The sequence below is a fragment of the Lichenostomus cassidix genome, chromosome 10, assembly GCF_008360975.1.
Source record: "Lichenostomus cassidix isolate B80296 chromosome 10, HeHo_3.0, whole genome shotgun sequence".
Classification (NCBI taxonomy): domain Eukaryota; kingdom Metazoa; phylum Chordata; class Aves; order Passeriformes; family Meliphagidae; genus Lichenostomus; species Lichenostomus cassidix.
The window spans coordinates 2,515,593-2,541,612 of NC_139491.1; the positions used below are offsets into that span (position 1 = coordinate 2,515,593).

The 26,020-nt window shown below is 48.1% G+C and overlaps 2 protein-coding genes across 7 annotated transcripts in view; one reads left to right on the top strand and one right to left on the bottom strand.

Moving 5' to 3' along the window:
- LOC146432560 (gonadotropin-releasing hormone II receptor-like) overlaps positions 1 to 10,403 on the bottom strand; it is an 18,027-nt gene extending 7,624 nt beyond the window's left edge. For 2 of the 4 annotated variants that reach the window (XM_085070309.1, XM_085070306.1), the window contains exon 1: positions 493 to 10,403. The gene's annotated coding sequence lies outside the window, so the exon portion shown is untranslated. The remainder of the gene's footprint in view (positions 1 to 492) is intronic. The other 2 variants (XM_085070307.1, XM_085070308.1) reach the window with 2 other exon arrangements.
- CILP (cartilage intermediate layer protein) lies at positions 10,402 to 21,675 on the top strand. Of its 3 annotated transcripts, none has more exons than XM_085070291.1 (9): positions 10,402 to 10,467; positions 12,152 to 12,275; positions 13,075 to 13,158; positions 13,894 to 13,947; positions 15,395 to 15,580; positions 16,688 to 17,002; positions 17,099 to 17,207; positions 17,670 to 17,827; positions 18,429 to 21,675. In XM_085070291.1, exons 2-9 carry the CDS (start codon positions 12,218 to 12,220, stop codon positions 21,005 to 21,007), a joined length of 3,543 nt encoding a protein of 1,180 aa, XP_084926417.1. In that variant the 5' UTR covers positions 10,402 to 10,467; positions 12,152 to 12,217; the 3' UTR covers positions 21,008 to 21,675. The 3 variants fall into 3 exon arrangements, with proteins under 3 accessions (XP_084926417.1, XP_084926416.1, XP_084926418.1); XM_085070290.1 differs by having other exon boundaries at positions 10,452 to 10,622; XM_085070292.1 differs by lacking the exon at positions 15,395 to 15,580 and having other exon boundaries at positions 10,452 to 10,622.
- Positions 21,676 to 26,020: the final 4,345 nt, after the last annotated feature.

Consider the following 26,020-nt stretch of genomic DNA (forward strand, 5'->3'; position numbering starts at 1 on the left):
CCCCCAAAACAGGGGGTGGCTGGGGTGTGATGAGCAGCGTGATGTCCCCCACACTTGATTTCTTTACCCCTTTCACCCGAGCAGAACTCAAGGGCAAATACTTCCAGCAACTGGGGCCACAAGCTGTTTACAGTCCTAGGTGCAGGTACAGCACATCTCTTACTGTTTCAAGCACCTTCCTGTTTGCTGATTCCAAAATAAAGCATTCCTTACCTTTGTACAAACAGGAGCAGCAGAGATCAAATCTGTCTCCCCAGCTCTGCAGGATGGAGATGCCAACACCTTGCAGCAACACTCCCTCCTCCAGCCCCACCACCCACACCCCGAGCCCCCTTCCCCTTGCTGTCTTCACCTCCTCCCTCCCCAAAGACCAACCCAACAAACAAGCAGCAAAAAGAAAGAACAGCTTAAAAGTACCAAGTTGCTTGTCTGGAAGAAACAAGGAGAAACCCGTGCCCAGTTCAGGATTTATACCAGCTGATGGGAACATACCTGGCATATGCATGCCCTGATGCCGAGAGAAGATGCTCCGTGCCTTTCCCACGGGTCTCCCGCCGCTGCGGTGCTGAGTCAGGATGCTCCAACGTTTCCTTGCATCACATCCCTGCAACAAACCTTGAAGCAGTAAAATTTCCCCTTGCCAGCGGCCAAGCCGGGAGCGACGCTGCTGCTAGCACAGGCGTATGCAGGCATCTGGAGATGGAAATGCTGCTGCAAACACCCCCTGCACCGGCAAACCAGGAGCTGGGCACACGAGGTGGGCACCCATGGGCAGCCTGGCTCACCCCTGCCCTCCTCAGCTTAATGAGCTGCCCGCTTAATGAGCAGGCAGCGGGGATGATGACAAAGGCGCCGTAATGCAAGAAATGGCCAAAATTCAAACTGTTGTGGCCAAATGTGGCACCATCAGGGGTAAGTGCCAACACTCCTTGTACTGGTTTGCTATAAATACAGGAAAATGAGTTAATTATCCTGGGAGTTGGTGATGAACGTCCCGTTGCTCAGACAACCGGGAGACTCGCAGACACGCGCGCACACACACACACACCTCAGTGATGATCCTGGACCACACGGGTCCACGGGAGCATCACAGGTACGTGCCTGGACTGGAAATGCTGTAAGGAGGGAATTAGCAAGGGATTCATTAAAATTTTGCCATCTCAATGAATACACTTTTTTCCCTGCAGTCTATCATTTCCCATCTTGTTCTTTCTGCAGTGTAACACAGCGAGAGGGGAGGACCTTGGGAGGGACAAAGAGCTCACAGGATCTTAAAAAATATGATGTGCAATGCAAGGGCAGGGAGGGAAACTAGGACATCTGGCTCCTCTGGCAAGTAAAAGAGGTGTGGGGGTGAGGGGGACAGTCCCAAGCCCTGCTGAGGCCAGCACTGGCAAACACACTCCCAGGGGCTTCACCGGGACTTTAATGACATGCAGATAGACCTTCACATCTTCCAGGCTAATAAATTAAAGAGTACGTGGTGTACAGGTCCCTGCAGATCCCGGGCTGGCAGTGGTGGCTCTGCATTGTTACCCAAGAGGAGGAAATTCCCTTTCTGGAATAGGTTTTCCATCATTAAAACTACTCCCACTTATTTCAGGAGGAAATGCCTAAGCTCTGAGGGTGGTTGCACCATCTCTGAGGCTGCTGTGCTGGCAGGAGTGCTCCCGGGCACAAGCAGAAAAGATATTTTCCCCTTTGCAGGTTTAAGAGTCAAATTGCATAGCAGAGGTTTCATCCTGAGACCCAGGAGATGTTGCAGGCACTGGACCATGTTTGCCTTGGAATCCCCTGAATACACCATCACTTCTGAATGGCACCACCGAAACGGATCAGGATGGAAACTCTGCTCACAGCCACAGAGAGCAATTCCTGCATCCAAAGTCCTTTACATCTGAGGGGAAAGAGGAAAGCAGACCCACTGCTGGCACTGCCAGCAAGCACCAGCCAGTCCTGCCACATGGGAGGGGACTGTTCCCATCAGCTCCTTACCTGGCAGGGCCATCACCCAACAGTACTGCAAAACGAGCCTGGCCCTTGGGGGAAAAATAGCACAAAACCCACAAAGATAGAATAGAAGGGATAGAAGCCTGTTTGTTCCAGCAGCCACCTCCTCCTGACATTAGGTTACTGCTTAAAGCTGAGATTAATTCGGCCCCACACACTCATTCTTATTTTTCCTTTTATTTAGCCCTTTGCACCTGCACAAAAGCAATTAAATAGCAAGTCAGGAATGTATTCCCTGTTTGTCCTTTGTCCTGACTGATGGTCTTTTTGTCTAGAAATGTCCTCTCCATCCCTGGCCATATGATGCAAGAGAGGGACAGGATTTTTCTTGGGAACTGTAAGCCTTGCTCATGCCACAACAAAGCCTTTAGTCCCTGTTCGGAGAGGATTTTTTTAGCATACCATCACACAGAAATGTCCTGGGCATGTATTAGCAATAAGTCTTATTTTAAGGGTGGGGTCCCTAATTGAAATGACTACTTTTCTCCAGCGTTTGCACAGTAACCCCCTTGTGTTTTGTCTCTTTTTTTTTTTTTGCTCATCTCCTCAAAGGTCAGTTTGGATGTTGTCTGCATGGCAGCCTTCAGCCGAATCTCTGAACACTGGTTTAACGATCAGAGGGTTTTGGTCTCCAGGATTAGGAAACACTGCTGGCAGGCAGGGTTTGTTTCCATACATCCCAGCTTGGCTCTTCCCGAAATCTCCTCCTCTTGGGATGCTGCCCCAGTACATCCCCAGAGTTGCAGTCCAGCACTGGGTCATGAGGGGACAGAGCAATCCCCAGCGTCCCCAAATAGGATTTATCTCCCCAAATCCATATGGATCATCCCAGGATGCTGGAGAAAACAGAAATCAGGAATCACACTGGGTAATATAGTCCCAGTGAGAATTTCTGCTCAATTTTCTCCTCAAATACAATGCATGTGCTGTGTTTTTCCATCGGACACCTTGTATATACTGGGATCTCATCCAGGGAGAGCAGCGTGGGATATAATTTCCATTAACCTATTGCAAACATGGGACAGGGAACCTGCTGCTGTTTATCCTGAAAAATCAGTGCCGGGGTCTTGGCTTCCCAAAGAGAGAAAAACTTGAATTTTCCTCTCTGAGAGAAACTCCAGCTGCTGGTTGTTATGGGGAGTAAGGATGGGTGATTCTTCAGCTGAATTCATCACCAGCACCCTCCCCTGAGGCAGGTGCTTCTGCCAGGCTGGCAGTCCAAAAATTCCCCTTTATTCAGAAAAACCTCATGATTTCAGAGTTTTTTTAATGCTGATTTTTTCCCCCCCATCCAATTCTTCTCCTCCTCCAAACCTTGAATTGTCTCAGGAGCAGCTCATCCAAGGAAATTTTTGTCTCATACTGGACTTGAAACAGAAAGTCTAGTCAGGCACATCTGACATGCAATGTTTTTGTGAGTAAATACCAGCGTCCATGAAGTCATTTCCCGGGGTTAGAAATGAGCTCACCTCTGGAACAGCTTCTCTTCTTACCCAAAGTTCACAAGTCAAGTGATTGGGAAGCTCCCAGTTTTCAGCCTTTTCATTAAATAACAGCATCATAAAAATTAGCATGGTGCCACCGTGCTGTATGTTACAAACAGGTCTGGAACAGGGCATCACCCAAAATTCCCCAAAATCTCTGCAGCAAAAAGCAGAAACACAAAGCTCAGTGATCACCAGGGATAAACCAGCACCTCATTCTGCCTGCTCAGCCAGCCCTGGCCACTCTGCCAAACCTGCCAAGGAGGGATGGTAATTGCTGCCCCCCCTGGGGATAATCTGGGTCATCCCATCTCCCTCCTGAAAACCGTTGTTTAAAGCAGAGGGAGGGATCTCTCCTGCCCTCCGGGCTCAATTACTTGGCAAACTATGTCTTTAGACCATTTCTTGGTCAGACAATCCTGTTTCTGATTCAGCTTTGTATATCAAAACCCCACTGAAAAAAACCCTTCTCCAGGGGGTATCACACTGTCAGACAGGGGTACTGGGAAAAACATGCTCAAACCTGCTGCAATTCCCACCTTTTAATACCTTCACTGGTGCTCCTTATGCTGTTGAGCCCAGATGTCCAGAGCATTATTCCCAGGGGTTCCCCAAATTTACATCTTCCCATGCAGAGCAGCAGCTCTAGGGTCTTTCCTCCATCTTTCACCAACACATGTCAACCAGAGCAGCATCCACCTTCCTCACCTCTAAACTGGAAAATACAGAGGAGGGAATTTATCACCCCAGACCAAATCCTGAGCTCAAGCTCCATTAAAGGTGGTGGGATCTGGTTCTGAGTCCCATCTGCTCACACCAAGCAATAAAACCTGGTTTTGTGGGTGCACCACTGCTCCACTCAGCTCAGCTTCCCCACAGCAGCTTTGCTTTCCTGCCCAGGCTGGAATTTATTTGTGGGGGAAATTTTTGGGGAATTTTCACCTGGCACCCCAGTCCCCAGTAAAGCAGGAAAATCACCCACAGGGTCAGTGAAGGGGCCATGGGTCCCCTTCAGCTTCAGCACACACTGACCCAGTCAGGGCTCTCACTGCCCTAACTGGGTATTTTTCTTGAGCTGGAAGAAATTATGAAATGCCAATGTTTTCGTTGTGACTAACCATGGAAGTGAACAATTTTGCCCTTGTTTTTGGACAGGGTTTAGTTGGTCTCCTTGCCTTTGCCTTCTGTGCCCTCTTTTATCCTCTGCTTTTTTTATTCCCTGTGGGACCTATCCATCACATTGCTCCAAATATCCTCCTCCCTCCAAGCTCTCAAATAGGATTGTGTGTCCCAAGGCCATATTTCAGTGCTCTCTTTGGATGCTTCTTCCCAAACATTGGCCAGATTCAAGGGCTGGTCTCCTTTGTTGCACTGGGGGAGAGGCGAGATGTGGGGAAAGCTGACATCCCTGTAGGACCCTTGGCAGCACTACACAGGGCTTGCAGGAGCAAGGAGCAGGGAACAGCTCCCCTGGCACCTCTTCCCCACGAACTTCATATCTCCAAGCAATTTTCAAGGCTTAAAGATACTCCCGGGTGAACTTTATGCAGGCACAGGATCCTTTTCTATGCTTTTAGGAAAGGATCAGTGGCTTGGTGGGGACAGATATAATCAGTGATGAATTTAATAAGCCAGAGGGATAGAATTTCTGCTCCCCAACCCTATTTTTGTCCTCCTGCAAAAAAATCTGCTCTGAGCCAAACCATGGGACTGCAGAACCCCAGTGACTATCCCTTAAAATGAGCATCAGTGCTGACATTTCCTCCCATCCAGATTTGGCCTGCCAGAGAGATGTTTCTGGGAGCCAGAACTCAATTTGCTGCTGCTGTTTCTCTGTGGAAGGGCTCATCTCCCATGCTGCCTTCCCAAGTTCTCATCCAGCAGTTTCTGTCTCAGATGGGACATGGTGCTCACACCAGGAGCTGCCAGCCCTCCCTTCAGCAGCTCTTGGCCCCACCAAACCCTCTGGTGTGCTCCCGGCAAACACACATTTACCCTCCAGCGAAAGCTGATCTGGCCACGTATTCCAGGGGGAATCCCAGCAGCGCTGGATTTAGCTCGGCAGAGAGAGGCTTTTCCGAGCATGTCCTTGGCATAGTGCATGAGGTCGTGAGATATTTCATATCTCCGGTCGCCCCCATGACCACAGGCACTCCAGGAAGGGGAGGCATTTCCATGCTGTCTTTTGCCAGTGGGGATGATGGCAAACTCCTTCAGAGCTGAAACCTGGGGGTGGATGGACCCCAATTACGGCAGCCCAGGCACAGCTCCACGTTGCTCAGTGCAATAATTAACCTGACATAAATTCCCACATGGTCCAATGAGGAGTGCCCACTATCCCCATGGCTCCATCTCTTCCACCTTTCTGCCTATTCCATATAGAGGCTTGTTCAAACACTAAAAAAACTTTTTAACCTGAAGCTTCACTTCCATTGCCACCACTGTTGCTCTGATCTGACTTACACAGTCTACGCCTCTCCCATTGTGCTGCCAGTGCAATCCCCACAGAGCAGGAGAAAGACAAACTGGAAGAACCAAGCCCTCCCCTGCACACTCATGGATCAGGCAGGATTTTGCTGGCTTTTAGGAAAAACTGGCTGATGTTTTGCTGGTGTAAATCACTACAAAACTTGGTTTATAGCAAGAAAATGGAAGAAAACTCACAGATGAGAGCAGGGAACACCATTCCATGTGTGGGAGGCTGCTCTCCGTGCCAGAACGGGTGCACAGCCTGGAGAGCATCCCAGCCCAAAGCCAATACCTATAAACAAGAGCAATAAATCAAGGATTTCTTCAGGAGCAATTAATTACTCAAATCAACATGGACTTTGACACAGGATGGTCTTTGTCCATCCAACCTTGTCCAGAGCTAAAGCAAACAGCTGGTGGACTGTGGGTTGGAGCTCTGCTCCTGCCCTTCCTTTGCAGTGTAAATGTCCCCATTGAGGTGCTGTCCTGGCTTGGACCTGGCCACATTCCCATCACGCCTGTTCCCATCCTCTGACCACTTTTACAACATTGATCAGAGGTTGTGCAATAGCTCAGGCCTTGCTACAAGCCCACATCTGCCGGCAGCATGTTCCCCACACACGTACCATGATGCTGCCCTGCACGTGTCTCTGAGCAATTCATGCTCCAGGGAAAGGCTGGGATATGCATTATTCATGGAGTGCTTAAATTTAAGGGCCTTCTCCATCTCACAGAGAGTTTCTAAATGAGCCAGAAGTCTTATCTTCATTTGCCCAGCTCAGAAATGTAATTAAAAAGGGATTCACCGTTGAGGCACTTCTGGTGCTCTCACAGCATCACTGTTTATGCTCCTCCAAGCTCTGACAGGGAAGGAGAGACAGCAGATTTGGCCATGGCACCTAGGAGGGAAATACCAGTGGGACCCTTCTGCAGTCCAGGATATCCCAGTGACTTGTGAATCTCTCCCTAGGGTATGTGGGTCTATATGTGTGCAGCAGGGATTCAGGTGACAATCCCTGGGCACTCAGATGGCAAACAAGCCCTGCAAAAGCACCAGAAAAAGCCCTTTTCCTTTAAAGATGGAATCGTGGAGCAGAGAACACTCCTTTTTACATGTCAGGGGTCAGCTGTGTTCTGCTGGTGCCAGCAGATATTTGGAGGCTCACCCTGTGGTCAGACCCCACGACCAGAACAGCCACAGACACTCTCCCCTCACTTCTGGCTCTTTCACCAGTGCAGAAAAAGCCTTCCCAAGCTCCAGAGCCAAAATCAGTCTTTCCCTGGATCCTGGCTCTCCTGGTGTCCCCACTGTGTGCTGCCTTTTGTATCTGTTCCATAAATGAAGTATGTGGAGCTGAGCACCACTGAGCCCCAGTTGAAGGTTTAGCTCCCAAGCAAATCCTTCCAGAGGCGAAAAAGGTCCACTTGTTCCTTTTCTCTCAGCCACAGCCTGTAAATCCTCATCCGCACAATGAAAACAAACTCCAGTAATTCATTTTTTTGGCTCTTTTCCAAAGATTTTAGGCAGCTGGAGTGCAATTTTGTGCTGATGAAGCGGTGGAGGAGGGCTTAAGTGAAACAATATTGTGGTGACTGCAAGGTTTGCTGGTGTTTCAGAGCTCAGAGGGAACCTCAGGGACCTGCCACATCTCCAAGTTCTCCTACAAACCATGAAAATCGCCACTCCAGCTCCTGGGATAGCAAAACAGGATTTTAAAAACAACATTAGCCACCCCTGGAGCATGGCTGGAGAAGTGCCGGGAGCCAAGTGCTTAATGAAATCCCAGCTCCCAACTCTCCCTTCTAAACCACGCAAACTTCCCCAAAGTGTTTGGGATGGAACAAAGTCATCAATCAGTTATTTTAACTCCCATCTCCGTAAACAGAAGCAAGCCCAGAAACATGCAGCAGGGGAAAATAACCGTCAGCTCCCTTTGGCGGGGCAGAGAGGGCGCAGGGAGGGAGGACGAGGGCAGCCGGCGGGGAACTGAGCATGGCCTTGGCCCAGAAGGGGATTTTACAGCCCCCACAGAGCATTTCACAGACCCCACAGCCTGCAAATTCCACATGCAGCCCTGAGAGCAGCCCCTCCAACCCTGCTACCCTCCTGGCATGGTGCAGTTGGCTTTTGGTAATGGTCACTCAGCCCATGCTGGAGTAGAAAGGGTGGGAAGCATGAAGAACCAGGATGACCATTACTAGCCAGTTTTCCCCTGGATTTATAAGATGAACACAAGCAAAGTTATGGATACAACCACAAAGGAATGGATACAGGTGATGTGCTGCACCATCTGTTGTTACACTCCTCTGACACTGCCCCAGCCTCAGTACTGGTCAGAGTGATCATTAAGCATGGCAGCATTCACATAAATACATTATGGCTTTGTAATTACACATCAATGATGAAACCATGGAAAAAACCCATGAGATCTGGGTAGGCTCCCCAGAGTTAATCTGGGAGGGGAACAAGTCCAAGAGGCTGCAGATTTGCTGCTTTCTGATGGGAAGCAGCAGCCTTAGGCAGCTGAACCCACTGGTGATAGGCAGAAAGATAGGAACAGTTTGGTCTGGGATGCATCCTTCTCACCAGCCACAGGTGCTACAGCCCTGCAGAGACTACCCTGGGCATGGGGCAGCTTCTGGCTTGTCTCCTCCACCCCATAGGTTGGGGCATTGCCCACCTCCAGGCAGATGGAAAGCATCTCCTGGAGCCAGTGGTGCTCAGCACTGGGAACATCTGGGGCTCTTCTCATGCTGTTCCCTCCAAAGTCAGCCACATGTCGGAGCTGCAGCAAGGGATGGTCAAGCCAGGAGACTGCAAATGAGCTTTTCTAGAGACATGAATTCACATGTCCCAAACCTGTTCCTGAAGCTGCACACGTGTCTCCAGAGCTTGTCTTGAAGGAGACATGCTGGAGAGAAAACAGCCAAACTGAGGAGGCTGCAAAATCCCCTGCAGAAATGCCTGCACCCACACTGGGTTAGAGCTATCATCCTATTTCCATAACAAAAGGAATAATATTTTATTCCTTTTGCATAACAGCACATTCTTTACCCAGCAGTGTGACCCATGGAAATTGATGCCAGGATGTGGGCAAGCAGACAGCGGGACTGGAGATGTCTTGCCAAGGCATCAGTGCTGACCCTCAGTGTGGGTCAGCCATGGTGGGAGGTAGGTGCCATCTGGGGAAGATGAATTCCTTGCTCTCTGCCTCAGCACCTTTCCCATATCTCGTCCCTATCACGGTGGGGAAACGGAGATGAGCTGCATGTTTATGTCAGACGTCTGGAGCTTCCAGTTCACTGGGCACTCCTTGCCCACCGGATAAACATTCTGCCATTTTTTGGCTCATCTCAAGTGCTTTTTCCTTTTCCCTTGTAAACATAAACAGGAGCTGGTGTAGGTTACCACCGATGATTTTTTATGGGACATCTTGATCTGTGTTCCTCCTGCACCACTCCCTCTGGCAACAGAGCTGACAAGGATTACTAGGAGGCAGCCTGGGATACCACTTGCTCCCACTGGCTGCCCCAACATCCATCCCCATCCTTTGGGGGTGGCTCCTGACTCAAAGCACATACTATCACATCACACTCCTGCAGCAGCTGTCTGCACGGTCCAACGGCACCAGGGCTACGTGCATGGGTGCCAGTCACTTACACAAGGCCACGTTTTGTCAACACCCAGGAGCCCTGTGTCCACAGACCAGTTGCCACAAGATACATGAGAAAAATGTGGCTGCAGAGGGAGCAAAAGCTGAAAGGCTGAAGCCAGTCTGGGGCAAGCAGGCAGCTCTGGTTAGGGGTCATTGCTAAATCTCCCCATGGCTTGAGGGAGATGCAGTCACATTTATTTACAAAGATGGTCCTGCCTCTGCAGCTCTGTGCTACCCCAGGTGTCCAAACCAATCCTGCTGGCTTTGTCCCACATCCTCACATCCCCCACAGCATCCTCATTTGACCCCTGCCAGAGCAGCACAGGGGCAGATGTGGGCAGGCAGTGCAGGGAGTGGTGCCCAGCTGTGCCATACCCCACACCCGCAAAATGGGGTAACAGCACGTGCAATGCTGGGTGCACACCACGTTTGTCCCAGACCAGATAAAGCCAAAAAAGCATCGCCAAAACTCATTGCCTGTTCACTGTATCTCCAGCTTCAAGACTCAGCAGCATCTGTTTCAGATCCAGACCCTGGGTGAACCCCTAACAGTGACAGTGCTGCGCTGGGATGCAGTGCCCACACCAGGATGTGGTACCCACACTGTGCCCTGCCCCACCAGCAGCAGCTGCCACACCGTGGCATCGCCACAGGTTTCTGTTTACCATCACCTTATTAAGGGATTATTCAGGCTGCGGTTTCCTCGCGCGTCCGATCTGTTTGTGCTCGCGGCCGGTGGCTCGCTGCCATCCCCTAAGCTACACGCCGGGCTATATAAGCGACCTCGCCGCCTCGGCGGCAGGAGGCTCGCACACAGCCCGGCTCCGCTCGGCGCAGGGGAGGTTTCGGTAAGCTGCAGCTTTCTCTCTTCTTTCCAACCGGCTGCAAATCCCTGAACCAGCAGCTGACAAGCCCTCGTCTCGCCCCCGGATCTCAGCTCGGCTGGCGGCTCCGCGGTGAGAGGACGAGACTCTCCTTAATTGGGGGTTTTATGGCTTTTTAGGTAAGAGAAAAAAAACCAAAACAAACAATTCTGCTGTCTTCCCTTCCGTCTCAGATAGCGGTTATATAATTTTGCTGTGTTAAGGCGGTGTAATTAAAAGCAGCTCTGATTGAAGGTGAGGTGGAAATTAATTAATGGGCAGATGACGGAACAGAGGCTGAAAAACATCGATTGGGATGCAGTTCCCTGCTCCTCCCTTCCTCGTTCCAGTTAATGGGCTTGAGGAAGGGTTATGGATACAGCTGGAGCGGGGCTTTAGGGGGCTTTGCTCACGTGGGGCTGTTTGATCTCTTGCAGCTCTGTCCCGCACTGCTTTCCCCAGCCCTCCGCCAGCAAGGGGACACAGGCAATTCTAAACGTTCCCTGCTGCCAAGATCCAGCAGCTTGAATCCCTCTTTTCTGGCATTGTATGTCTGGGTACAGGGGGACATATCCCAAACCCAAACCCAGTGTTGAACAAGTTGCAGTCAGCTCCAAAAATAGTCACCAAGTGGGAAACAGGATTAATTTTTTCCTGGTTATTGTCTGGCTGCAAGTTCACGACCCCACCATAAGCCCACAAAACTCCGCTCATGTGTTGCTTGTTATTTTTGCTTGACTGGGATTTGCTGAGCCATAATCAAAGTATTTCCTAGTCCCACATTCCCGGGTCTCTGAGGGGATAGTTAGTACCACTTAAAAATAACAGGGTGTTCTCACCACTGGCTGCTCTTGTCAGCCCCATTTTATGGGTAAACTGAGGCACTGAATGGCTGGGGCAATATTCTCCCCTCCCCGCAGTTCATTAATTTTGGGTGCATAAAATAAAGCACCTGGAATTCCAGCTGGTGTCACTAGGGATAACACCAGCTCCACTGGTACATTCAAAAACTAAATACCCAAATGCTTGATGCTGTAGGGCAAAGGGACTCACTGAAAACAAAATCTGAAGTGGTTAAGCTGCTGAAGAGCGACAAAAAGCCTCAGTCCCAAATCCCTGCCTGTGGGAAAAGGAAAGTATTGAGCTTCTCGCTACAATTGCAGGAATGACTTGGCTTGTGCATGGGGTTTTCTGCTTTCAGAGGCGCTCAGGAGCCTTCGCTCTCCCCACACTCTGGTACCTACTGGGATGTTATCCTCACACTATGCCCAGTTTGCAGGCAGAGGGATGGAGACATGGAGATGTCCCAGCTCCTGTGGGGAGCAAAGCTGGGTGCTGGGGAGCCCGTGGAGCTGCGTGGGCTGTGAGAGATCTCTGCAGAAGTATTTAAGCAGTTCCAAGACATGTTAAGGAGATGCCATTAAAAAGCAGTGTTCTGCAGAATAGATTTGGGCTCAGATGTGATGGTGAGAAGCAGAGGGGATGCAAGCACAGATGTGGAGCCCCTGCTGCTCCCCACTGGGGGAGTAAATGAGGAGCTGCTGGGGGTGAGTGAGCAGGGGGTGTAAGTGGCCCTGTGGCATGTTTTGGAGTGGTTCAGCCTGGCAGAAGCTCCCTGAAAGCAGCAGGACCTGGGTGAGCCTCGATACAGTTGGGCTTGTCTCTGCAGGACGGGGGAAGGCGTGGGACGGCTGCGGAAACTCCAGAAAGCCCCTGGTCACCTCTGGAGACAACGATGGTCACCATGAAAGGCTGGATCCTCCTCCTCCTCTTGGGAGCCACGTCCATTTTAGGTGAAGGTTAAACGTTTCCATTCTGGTCACCGCGCTGTCCCCTGCCCACGCCAGTGCAGGCACGTCTGTCGGCAGCCGCTGAGCCAGCAGACACAGCCTGACATCGATGCTGGGCGCTGGTCTGGGTCACTGCGGTGTTTGCCCGGCCAGACAACTTCCAGACAAGGACTGGCTCCCATCCAGCCCCCAGAGCTCGAGCAAAGCCTGCCTGTGAGTCAGATGAGCTCCCCGGCCCACTGGCCATGCTGGGACCATCCCTGCCTGCCATCCCTGAGACCCCATAGTGTCCAGTCTGCACCCATGGGAGCTGGGCACAGGGGAGAGCTGGGGCTGGGGTTTAGCTCCCCAGTTTAAATGGGAGCAGTCCCAGCAAGCACCCCAGAAATCAGCCATGACCATCAGCTCCCCTCAGGCACGCACTTGGCCAGCAAGTGCAGAAAAACCAGTCTTTGTCCCATAGCGACAACCAACCTTATCCACCTTAGATTCATTTCTCCTTGCACAGGGAGAGGCAGAATCTTATTTTATCTCTCCCGCTATAAAAAGATTAATTGATCTGAGCTTCTCCAACAGGAAGTACGAAGGAGTTTTCCTTGGGTGATAAGAGAAATAGAAAATTTCTATGATACCTGAGCTGCAGTGATGCTGTGGGACATCTCCATCATGTCCTTCACTCAGCATCTCCTACACTGCATCCTACAGGAGCTCTAACCAGCTTTTCTAATGGAAAAGCTGTAATACTGAGCCTGAGGATGTCCAATTCCTTGAATCTAATTTATTTTCATTTATTGACCCTTAGGACAAAGGATTCTGAAACCAGCCCTCAGCAGGGTCCAGATAGGACAGAAAACCTTCAGCCCGCTGGTAATGCTCAGCTTAGAGAGTAAGTTAATTCCCACCTTGGGTGGATTTTCCTTGCTGGACAATTTTCCCAACAATTTACAACTAACCAATATTATTTGAGTAGAAGAGGACATTTAGGGTTAGAATCATTGTATGATTCTATGATTTAGGCAATGGAATAAATGTTAATCATGCACAACCTCCTGTAGGGTTTTGGCTATCGCTGACACACTGTTGGCTCCTCTCCTGGAAAAGGGAAGGTCAATGTGTGACCACAGCCCCAGCTCCTGCGGGAGGCACGCGCTGGCTGGGAGGGTGAGAAGAGCCCGAGGATGGGCCAGCACATGCTCTGACCTGCCTTTACCCTGCCCAGCCTGTCCCCACACCCTGGGCAGTTTGTGACACCATTCCTTTAGAATTAAAGCCTGTGGGGAATTAATTACCTGCAGAGCCCACTCTGCTCATTAATCCCCAGGAGATGCCCTGACCTCTCATCTTTACTGCCCAGGGCTCAGGATTTAAATTCCAGCAGGCACTGAAAGGCCTAGCCACGCTGAAGGATTTGGGGATTTTCCCAGCCTTTTGCCCAGCTCTCAGAAGCTCTCTCAGCCACTGGGAGGAATCAAAGCACCAAAACCATGCACTTGCTGAGATGTATTTCTAGGAAACCTACTGGAAAAATTGTATTCCCCTCAAAGTGGATGGCACAAGGCAGTGATGCTGGGCCTGGCTCCCTGGCTGGCAAACCCTGCCTGAATCACTCCTCTGCCCACAGGTACAAGGAGCAACTCTCGCCGGGGAGACCCAACCTTCACCTACGTCAGACGCAGTATGTTCCTGCTGGCTGGTGCCACAGGGGAGCTCTGTCCCTTCCCATGTCCTCACCAATGCTTGACCCCTCAGCTTCTCCCTCATCCTCCACTTTCTGCTTTTTCTACTGTCAAAGCGCTACCCAAAGCCATATAATGCCATTTCCCCTCATTTCCTGTCATCACCAGCCCTGCAGATTAAAGCAGCTGATCCCAAACAAGCTTAGGATCTTGCCGAGATCCCACTTTAATCTGTTGCATGTTAAATTTTTGCTTGGGGCAAGCACAGACCAGCATTTATCCATAAGATGTGACCATGTCCCCACCTCCTCCTATGTGCCTCAAATTGCTAAATAATAAGTCATGGATGCACTACTTGGGATGCTGAACTAGAGATGCTGATGTGCCAACAGATAAAACCTTGCCCATCTAAGCCAAAAACTCACTCCAAGCCAGACATGGCACTCGCATATCTGCTCTCATTTAAAGGGTCTTTTCAACCCACCTGGTTTTGTAAGCCAGGATTGGTTTCAACTGCAATTGTTTTCAATTGCAACAGTCCAGCCCTGAGTCTGTCTGCCTTTCTAGGAAACAAATTAACCTGCTCTATTACAAACTGGGTGGAAAAGTAGGTATGGGAGATGACATAACACACGTCTCCAAGAAACTCCATTTTTAGAAACTTTAGTCACTAGTGCATCCTTGTAAACGTTATTAGAGCACTGTCATTTTACAAAAAGCCCAAACCACAGACTTGGAGTGGATCTCATCCATTCAAAGCAGCTTAAATGAATAACATCTAGTATCTCAGTTAAAGAAATTCCTTTAAAATCTAACCTCATATTAAACTCTAAATCTGTTTTGCAAATTTTCTCTGTTTTACCAATCAGCTGGCTCCTGACATGTTCATCCTGCTCGGTAGCATCTTAGGCTTCTGGTTTGCACACAGTAAAAGTGGTGCTCAAAATAGGACACACGCTGCCCCTATAGAAAACATATGTTGAAATTTGGTTAAAGACATTCAACATGATCATAACAACAATTTTACCCTTTTTTTATAACTATTTAACCATTTTACCTTTTTTTTTTTTACTATTTAACCACATTTGAAACAGATAAGTGTTGCCCCTCAAACAACATTTAAATGACAATGTGTGCTTGATTTCCTTTAAGCCAAAGTTATTCAACACTAAGCATGAGCTGCCTGCACTTTGCTCCCCTTGGGTTTATCTTAATCATCCTGAATTCGGTAGCCTGTGGGGAATTAAGCCAGAAGCCTTCAGACGCCTTCTCATGCTTTAATTCCCAGCTCCATGAACATGCTTTGAGTCTGTTTAATCCATGTGGTGCATAATATCCAAATGTATAGTCTGAGCTCCATAGAAGTTGCTAAAACCCAACTGCCCGTTTTTGGGCAGCTGTACGTGTAATGTGCGTCTCAGTAACACACCACTGATGTTATTCAAGGTCCACTGGTGCAAGATTCAAAAAGGTTTTTGTCTCCATGGTCGAAATGGAGCGAGTGCTCAGCAAAGTGTGGCCAAACCGGGGTGCAGAAGCGTACCAGATCCTGCCTAGCTGAGCGCTTCTGGGGCGTGCACTGTAATGAAGCAACTGAGGAAGGGCGGCTCTGCATTGGACATGTTTGCTCAGGTGCTCCTATAACCTCACTTACGGGCAGGGGAGGATGTCCTGGTCTCAGCACTGCGCAGGTGTTGTACTCCCTTTGCTGTCATTTTACCATCTTTCTCTCCTTTGCCAGAATTTAGTGGTTCCCAAGCAGGGCTGGAGAGTACAAAGAACAGAGCAGGGGGTGTTTATAGACTAACAGAAAGATAACAGGGACTCACATTATCTTCGGGATATAGAAAAAATCTCATTAATCTTGTTATAACAGCCGCTCTCAAGGTGGAGTCAGTGACTGCAGACAGCTGCCTCCATGCAACCTCCAAGAAAGAGAAGATTTGGGAATATCAAATTGCCATAGTCCCTGCTGAAGGGGATTGTAATTAATTATATTATTCTTATAATCCCCTTTTACCAAATAATTCTGAAAACATTCTGACAACATGTTTTGTGCAGAAAACTTGTTTCAGGTTTTCCCTGATTTCTTACACTTATTTTCATCTTTGAGAAATATGATCAGGTAGCTGTACAGGGATGCTCTGTGATTGTAAAAGGAATGACCTGAGCCTTGGGAAAAGACAGATTGTTATTTACAATTAATCAATATAGGTAAATGAATACAGAATACTATTTGGGAGACCAACTGTTAAACCCATCGGGTAATGCTCACTTAGCAATTACCCACATCCTGCCCAAGTCAGGATACCACTGAACAAGGAAAGACAGCTTTTGGGGTAGACTAAAATCACAACTTCTAGGCATGCACTGGTAACAGAAACCTAGAAAGTTTACGACATTGAATTTGTAATTTTGCCAGGGTTGAGCTAAGAGCTCACATGCGGATCTGGATTCAAATTTCCCTGAAATCCAGCCCTTTGGGGAAGGTAAATAACAGTTCCTAGCTGTAATTATATCCACGTGGCTGCTTTCTACTAATTGTCAGGTTCAAAATGACATCGTCCCTGCCTTTCTAATGCACAGCTGTGGATAATCAGGAAAAATATGTTTTGGATACGATTTACTCCTTATGCAGTATCTGCCTTATTGCATCTAAATGAAAAGCAGACCGGAGAATGTGCTGTGAGTGTTGTGGGGACTTGGGGCTGTTTTTTGACCTGTCTGCTTCTCCTCCAGCCTGCAACATCACCTGCCCCATGGGCCGTGTCAATGCTGATTGTGACACCTGCATGTGTGAGGATGCAACCCTGCATGGGAAGGTGTCTCTCGAGGACGGGTCGCCTGCTGCCGATGCCCGGGTCTACCTGCAAGCCAAGAAACTCAAGCTGTTGACAATGGCAGATAACAGAGGCATGTTTAGGATCCCGGGGATTTGTCCTGATGGGAAAAATACCCTTAAAATAAAGAAAGCCAAATATGCAACAGCAACTGTCACCGTGCCTGAGAGCAACCGGAGAAACCTGGCAATCCAAGTGCAGATGCACCGATCAGGTAGCCCCATAGAGGGGGGGATGCAGAAGGCGTTAGAAATCAACAGTGATTTTATAAGAGGAAGAGTAATGAGATGGCCTTTTCCTTCTCCCACAGGCAAACCCTACATTTACAGAAGCCCTGAGGACAAAGCCAGGAGAGTAGGACAGAGTGTGTCATTCTGCTGTGATGCCCAAGGGAGCCCAGCCCCTGACCGCTACCTCTGGTAAGGAGCTTGAGTTTGATCTGCTAAAAGTCTTAGCTGTCCTATGAATGCCAGTTTTATCTCCTTACCATGTCCATAAAGGTGGGGGTTTAGCTATAAAACAGTTAAATACACTGAGAACTGATGGCTGCAAGTGATGGCTTCCTCAAGATGTGCAGAGCTGGCACAACAACATCATCTCTCAAGGGATTCACTGGAAAAACACACAGAGAAAGAATTTAAAAACCTTAGCAGACACAACTTTTGGCTCTGCCTGCTTGCCAGCTGCCCAGCAGCCATATATCAGTACTGCCAGATGAGAGAGAATAACTTTTAGGTGATGCCACCTAGCCAAACTAAAACCAGGCAAACTGAGGTAGGAAATCTGGCAAAATCCACATGGATTTTGACACAGGCAGGATTAGGTCATCGCTGTGCTCCAGCCAGACGGTCAGTCTATGTTCCCTTAACTGTTCCCGGCAGGTACCACAATGGCTCACTGCTGGATCCCTCCTTGTACAAATACAAAAACAACCTGATTCTGAAGAACCTGAAGAGAGAACAGTCAGGAGAGTATTTCTGCAAGGCCAGCAGTGCTGGGGGGTCGGCGAAGTCCCAAGTTGCCAAGCTGGCTGTCATAGGTAAGAGAAAATGTGCCTGGTGCTCTCCAAGCAGCTGGGGAGGTGTTGGTGTGCAGGAACCAGAAACTGTGATACATCTGGTAAAGAAAAGTCACAGGAAAAATACTTGAGGTTTATGTCATTCATCTGTTTGCAGATAAGCTTGAGTGAGCTGGTTATGAACCAGACGTTCCTTACAAACCAGAGCTCTGGATTGCAGATGACCTACCAAGCTCAACCTGCTGCTGTCAACAGATTTCTCACTGTACTTGCTGGGAATATTTCTGCTTGTTCAGAGTTGTTTTTAAAGACTTGGGACACATTTTAGTCTTGCTGTAGTCAGAAAGCCAGGCAGCAGCAGGGCATCTAGCTGAGGGTGGGTTGGATGACCATACTGGATAAGCAGGAGCTGGGATGCTCCTGCAAACAGCTCTTAATCAGGTCCTAAAGCTAAAGCCGAGCTATCTGCTTCACTGAAATGAGGCCAGATTAATTCAGCTAATCAAAATCCTGAAAAAACCTCACTGTTTTTAGAAGCAATGTTTAGCTCTGAGGTTTCAAACAACATAGGGATGACTGTACAATTATTTCATGCTGCTCATTAAGAAATCCTATTCAACAGGAAGACAAGAGGCAGCCTGTGACCCCAAACCCCAAAGCCACCTCATCCGACTTCCTCATGATTGCTTCCAAAAAGCAACAAACTCCTTCTACTACGACGTGGGCAAATGCCCAGCAAAGACCTGTGTGGGGAAGCTGGATAAGGGACTTCGGTGTAAGGACAATGTCTCCTATTGCTGTGGGGTATCCAAGATGGAAACCAGAGACATCTCCTGCGATGGCTACACACTCCCCACTAAAGTCATCGTCGAATGTGGCTGCAAAACGTGCACTGAGACCAAAATAATGGTCCGAGGCAGAGCCACAGCAGCAGATAACGGTGAGCCACTGAGGTTTGGCCACATTTACATGGGGAACAAGAGAGTGAGTATGACTGGCTACAAGGGAACCTTCTCCATCCACGTCCCAGCAGACATGGAGAGGCTGGTTTTAACTTTCGTGGATCGGCTGCAGAAGTTTGTGAACACAACAAAAGTTCTGCCCTTCAAGGAAAATGGAGGTGCTGTATTTCATGAGATCAAGCTACTAAGAAAGAAAGCCCCTGTTACACTGGAATCCACCGAAACCAACGTGATTTCTTTGGGGGAGATGGAAGAAGATGATCCAATTGCCGAAATAGAAATTCCTCCCAATGCATTTTATAGGAAAAATGGAGAGGTCTACAGTGGCAAAGTGAAAGCCAGTGTGACATTTCTGGACCCAAGAAACATCTCCATAGCCCCTGTGACACAAAGTGACCTGAACTTTGTAGACGAGGAAGGAGACGTATTTCCTCTCCGCACATATGGCATGTTTTCTGTGGACTTCACGAATGAACAGGGCACAGAGTCCCTCAATGCAGAAGAGGTGAAAGTTCATTTGGATGCTGCTCAGGTCAAGATGCCAGAGCACCTACAAGAGATGAAGCTTTGGTCCCTGAACCCAGAGACAGGGTTATGGGAGGAAGAAGGGGACTTCAACATTGAGAAAAGCACACGGCGCAAAAGGGAGGAGAGAACTTTTTTGGTTGGGAACATGGAGATCAAAGAGAGGCGTCTTTTTAACCTGGATGTCCCTGAGAGCAGACGGTGCTACGTCAAAGTCCGAGCCTACAGAAGCGAGAGATTTCTGCAAAGCGAGCAGATCCAAGGGGTTGTAATTTCTATTATAAACATGGAGCCAGAACCAGGGTTCTCCTCCAACCCCAGAGCATGGGGCCGTTTTGACAGCGTGGTCACTGGTCCCAACGGCGCCTGTGTGCCTGCCTTCTGTGATGAGCAAAACCCTGAGGCCTATGGAGCTTACATCTTGGCGAGCATGGGGGGTGAAGAGCTCGAAGCTGTGCCCTCTGCTCCCAAGCTCAACCCTGCTGCTATTGGTGTCCCACAGCCATACCTCAACAAGCTCAACTACAGGAGGACAGACCATGAGGACCCCAACATTAAGAAAACAGCATTCAGCATTAACATGGCCAAGCCAAGCCCTAATTCCCCAGAAGAGAACAACGGCCCTATTTATGCCTACGAAAACCTCAGTGAATGTGAGGAAGCTCCACACAGTGCTGCTCACTTCAGGTTTTACAGGATAGAAGGAGACCGGTATGACTTCAACACCGTTCCCTTCAGTGAAGATGACCTCATGAGCTGGACCGATGACTACCTGGCATGGTGGCCCAAGCCCATGGAATTTAGGGCCTGCTACATTAAAGTAAGAATAAATGGACCCCAAGAGGTAAATGTCAGATCTCGTAACATGGGTGGGACTCACCCACGCACCATTGGCAGACTCTATGGCATCCGGGATGTCCGCAGCATCCGTGACCCCCAGCAGCGGGATGTGTCGGCAGCCTGCCTGGAGTTCAAGTGCAGCGGAATGCTCTTTGACCAGGACCGTGTGGATCGCACGCTCGTCAAAGTGGTCCCACAAGGCAACTGCCGTCGAGTGAGCGTCAACAGCATGCTCCATGAGTACCTGGTGAACCACCTCCCCATGGCTACCAACAATGACACCAGTGAGTACACAATGCTGGCACCCCTTGACCCGCTGGGACACAACTATGGCATCTACACCGTCACTGACCAAGACCCGAGGATCGCCAAGGAAATCGCCCTGGGCAGGTGTTTTGACGGCACATCTGATGGCACCTCCAGAACCATGAAGAGCGATGTCGGCATTGGGTTGACTTTCACCTGTACTGAGAGGAGTGCAGCAGAGCAAAGCATCTTCCAGTCTCAGAGGAACTTGGGCCAGCAGTCTCAGAGGGACTTGGGCCAGCAGTCTCAGAGGGACTTGGGCCAGCAGTCTCAGAGGGACTTGGGCCAGCAGTCTCAGAGGTACCTGGGCCAGCAGTCTCAGAGGTACCTGGGCCAGCAGTCTCAGAGGGACTTGGGCCAGCAGTCTCAGAGGTACTTGGACCAGCAACCTCCGAGGGATTCGGGCCTGCAGCCTCCGAGGGACTTGGGCCAGCCATCTCCAAGGGACTCGGGCCAGCAGTCCATCCTGGTTCTGCCAGGGCAGAGCCCCGCATACCGGCGGCCGCCAGCAAGCCGCCGAAACAACCAAGCCAGGATCCCGATAAAAGGTCAACGTCCCACCTACTAGAGCTGTATAGGAACATCGGTAAAGTCACTCACTCTCAATTAAATGTAATTTGAAAGTAACATCGACCTGCTAATAACCTAATTGAAAGCTGGTAGGTGTCATTATTTGTGAGATATAATTAAGGTGCCATTTTTTTTCCCCACCAGAAAGGAAAGACATAAGGCGAGAATTGGGGGCCAGCAGAGGTAGTGATTTTGTGTCTTATTAAATGCATCCATAAAAATCTTCTTTCTGCCTGACATTAAACAGCTTCACATGATAGCCTAAAGGGAAGACTAAACACATGATTCAATTAAGTCATGTACATAAAACATTCTTCTGTTCTGCATCTGCAGACCTTGCCAGCCCAAGTACCTGTACAGTAGTTGGTAACATGAAAAGGAATAAACTGATTTCCTCATACTGAATTCAACTGCAAGGTTTCGTACTTGAAATGTAAGTATTTTATTTATTTCTAGCTTGTTTTAGAATTACTGTATTCAAGCTAAACTACTGGCAGCTGCATTTCTAAGAACTCACATGCTCAATAGCACAGAGAAGCCATGTGGATTTGTAGGCTCCACAGGGATACAGCTAGAGTTTTCTCTTGCTTCTTGCATTATTTGACAAAAAAGCCATGCTCTATGATAGGAACGGTTAATAAAAAAAGTGATTTTGTAACTCAACAACGTGTGTCCCTTTTGTGTTTGAAATGCCCAAGTAAATACAGCACATGTAGAGCTGAGCAAGAATAACCTGCAGGATTTCACTTTTCTGTTTGCAAACAGGTAACAGCTTTATCAGTGTGAGACTGATCCTGAATATGGGTGAGGGGTTTTGTGCATGCCTGGTTCTCCTGCAGGTCCAGGGTTTGGCCATGGCATGCTGCAGTCAGGGAATCTCTCCCCAGCTTGACATGTGGAGAGTCAGCAACAGTGCTGGGAGAATCAGAGCAGCAAATCTCAACAGGGATGAATCAAGGAGTGACACAAGATGGAGGGAAAAGAGGGCTGGGAATTCGTGCTTTAAGGATGATAGGAAACCAGGAAATCTAGAGCAGTGCTGGGTGGAGAAAGGGAGAAGATAGGCTTCCCTCCACACTCAGCAGCAGCGAGCAGGAAGAGCTGGCAAGAAGCTGCTCTTAGCTGAAGGTACATCTGGCCACAGAAGGGGTCAGTGATCCCTCTCCAAGTGATCTATTAAATTGTCCTTTCAACCTCCCACCCTTTCTAGAGTGAAATCAAGGACCTCAAAGCACAGTAGACATCCTATGTTTACACCCAAACAGTGGCAATAAATTTTTGGGGTGCAGACAAGCCAGCAAGTCTCTGTCACTGAAATTCCCACCAAGAGAGATCATAAAAAGGTGGGCAGTGCTATTGGGTGAAAAATGGAACTCAAACACATGCTCCAGCACAGACTTCCCTCTCCTACCCAATCCCCTCCTATGGATACAAAGCCAGTTCTAGGCCTATGTGGCCATAGCTACAGCACATCAAGGGCATGGGGAATCTTTCAATAGCCTTCAGCAAACTTCAAAACAGGTACTCAGGTCTGAAGCACGGCAGTCTGAATTATGCTTTAACAGGTAAAAAAACCCCCCTTAATAATCCACTTTTTAATGCAAATTGAGAGTTATCAAAAAAAAAACAGAAAAGGAAGAGCTGTGGAATACTCTGGCACATCCTCTTCATACCAATGAATTTAGACTCTGTGTGTTTTCTTTTGTGTCTAGTCTGCTGCAAGGGCTTGGCAGGAGCCAGAGCCAAGGCAGCCAGTGGGGAGCATTAGCTTGGACCTTCCCACAGAGCTTTTGGCTTGTGCAGAGAAATGTCTCTTCCCTCTGCTCCCCTCCTCTGCAGACAGACAGCCAAATCCCAAACTTAGTTTCATCACTTTGAGAGTGAAGTAACACAAATTACTTCTACAGACTAACCCAGGAGATAAATGGATGAAAGCAGGCTCAGGATCTGATCCCTGTGCTGCATGTGGGCTCGCCAGTCAAACACAGCAGAGTACAGGGCTCTCCCTTTTGAGGGGAAATATGTGTTTAACAGCACTGAAATGGTCATGGCCCTACAGCCTGGAACAGCCAGAAGCTCTCCAAGTTTCCCCCAACTGTCCCTCTCTGCAGCTTAGTGCTGACTGAGAGGAACAAACTAATCTGTGCACTCACTGAGTCCCTGAGCTCTCCCAGGAGGCTGCTGGCAGACCGTGCTGGACACAGAGCAAGACAGAGGTTTCAAACACGGGTGCTTAATCACTACCAACAGAAAACAACCTTGACACAACCATCACTCAGTGCTAACACTTCACCATTACATTTGGGATGAGCCACCATCCCAAATACTTTAAGGAAAAGTTTATATAGGAGCAAAGCTACAGCAGGTCCTGGCATCTCCTACTCACACTGATTCTATGCTACAGCTCAATGTCAGTTCTGACTCCTCCAGCTTGTGTTTATGGTCAGTGTATGGCAATGTCTGTTCTGCAACCTGAAACCCAACCCACACTCCCACATATCAGAGAGCATCAAGCAGAGGAATGCAGGAAGGCTGGGACTCAGCTCCTCCCTCGGCCTCAGCCTTTGGACCACCAACCTTGAGGAACAGGCTGAAGAAGGAGACCTGGCTCCTAAATGTCATCAGGTTTGTGGCTAATGGCAAAACATCTTCCATTAAGGTCACTTAGTTTCCAATCCAGTGACCTAGCCCTCTGGGTTTTAAGGAAGGGAAACTACTGCTGTCCAGAAGCTATCAGGATGTTAGCAGATAGGATAAACAAAAGGAGAGATATTCTCGTCTAGCCTCAACCAGCAAATTACTGAGGGATTTTGCAAGCATCTTTACAAAAAGGTTCAACTGTTCCTCTGATTCGTCACTTATACTTTTTATTTGTAATGTATTCAGAAAACCAGAATAAAGAGGCTTCCCAGGAAACAGGGGGTGTAATAGGATTGCAGAACATGAAACAGATGCATCTAACTGTGAGTCACCAGCATCCTAGGAAATATCACTCCCTCTACTAATATTTATTTGAAATCCATGATGAAATCATCCCTATCCAACACCAGAGCCCCTCTGGTGCCCAAATATTTTGCAGTTCTGCCTGTAATTTTGTCCCAGTGATGTTAAATTAAGTTGTAGTGGATATTGAGTGTGTGAATACCTCTGTTGCTTTCCCTCTCTCCTCTGAGGAGGACAGCTGTTTTATTTTGCTAAGATCCCTTTCCAATGGCCAGGGTAGCTGTACTTGACCCCAACAGAGGTACTGGTGATCAAATCACTGCATCTGTGTTCCACAGTCAACCCTGACATGCTATTCCACACCTCATCAGTGAATGCCCCATTTTTGTTTTGTTGGTTCTGCAAAAATAATCAGATTTTCATTATTTACTGAGTTAAATCCTTGCAGAGCCAGGTGAAAGCAAAGTTTCCAAAGAGGCATTTTGGCTAACAGCTGCCTGGGGAACACCAATTCCCTTTAAAACTTCTCTGCCATGCCAAAAATAGCATGCCAAAGACTTTCTCCATAAAAAAATAAATTAATCTTACTTTCTTTTGCTCTGTAAAACTACTGGGGTAAAGTTGTGCATATTCAGAGCTAAGATGTTAACTGTTAAACAACACAAAACTGTCTAATCTTTTATAACCTCTCATACAGAAAGCAAAAAAAACCTTAAAGCAAGCTGAACAGATCAAAAGATTAAGTTACAAGTACACGAGATCCTGGCTGCAATATGGTTTAGACATTATTCACTATTAAACAACTAACTGAAGACGTTCTGTACCAGATTTTCACCATCTTCTGTCCAGCTGTCCTTGGTTTTCACCCAAAAGGGATGCAGAGAGCTCCATCTACAGGGATTCTGGGCACATGCCACCTCAAACTTCCCAAAAACACAGGGACACTCTTCCTGTTGCTTTATGCTTTAGTGAGAACCAGATAATTATTGTCTGCCAGCAATAGGTCTCACACTGGGCACAACCTAAAACCGACAATGAAAGATACACAAAGGAATTAAAGAATTTTTCTCAGGTCATTGTTAGGAACAAACTGTTGATTTAAGAGTTTGGTTATCTAAAAACTTTTAACCTGGACTCTTTTGCCTGAACTTCTGACACTATTCTTTCTGTGGGAGTCACACCTTGCTGTTCATTTTGCTCAGGTTATAATGAACCAGAATTCATGTTCCAGTACCTAAGGACCTGGAACATCTGAAAAGTTGGGTCCTGAAACACTGAAATTGTGAGTCCCAGGTAAGTGCAATATTTTTTATAATGAGTGCCTAAAATTATCCCTAAATTGTGATGGTGGGTTTTGCCATACAGTGATATAGCAAGCCCCAGAAAACTCCCCAAACCACCCACCATCTCCACAAACACACAAAAAACTCACTCATCCATCCACCCTTCTAATGGCATAAAGCAGTAACTAACCTTTATAGACTAATCTGAGCAGAGTAAAAGCAAAATGATTCCACAACCCTCACTTGCAAGGAGTAGCAGGGAGCAAAACACAAAAATACATCACTTTCTTGGAAACAAACTTGCCCGATTTAGAATTCCTGCAGCACAAATTGCACAGAGTCTGTGGTCAGGAGCAACAGGAATTCTTCATAGGAGCCTGACTTCCACCTTGCTGTTGTTTCCAGTTTTTGACTCTGATTCATAGGCTTGGATTTCTTGGAGGACCATGTGTTTTGGAAAACCTGTCAGAGGCAATTAATTGATGGACCAATGGCAATGTAAGAAAAATACTGCAGCAGCTGCTTTAACAGATGCTTCTTCAGAACATTTTAAACCTTGTGATAGAACACATTTTTCTAGATTTTTTGCTTTTAAGTCAGTAGAACTCAGAAAAAGCAGGAAAAGGTTAGCAAATATTAGAACAGCTCCTAAGATATGGCCAGTGTTTGCTTTGCTGTTATGCTCACAGTGCTACATTACTAACACAAAAAAGTTTAACAATCACATGTTTTGGGGGTTCCTGACATGAAATACTCCTTGTTTACGAGGTTAACCAAAGACAGAT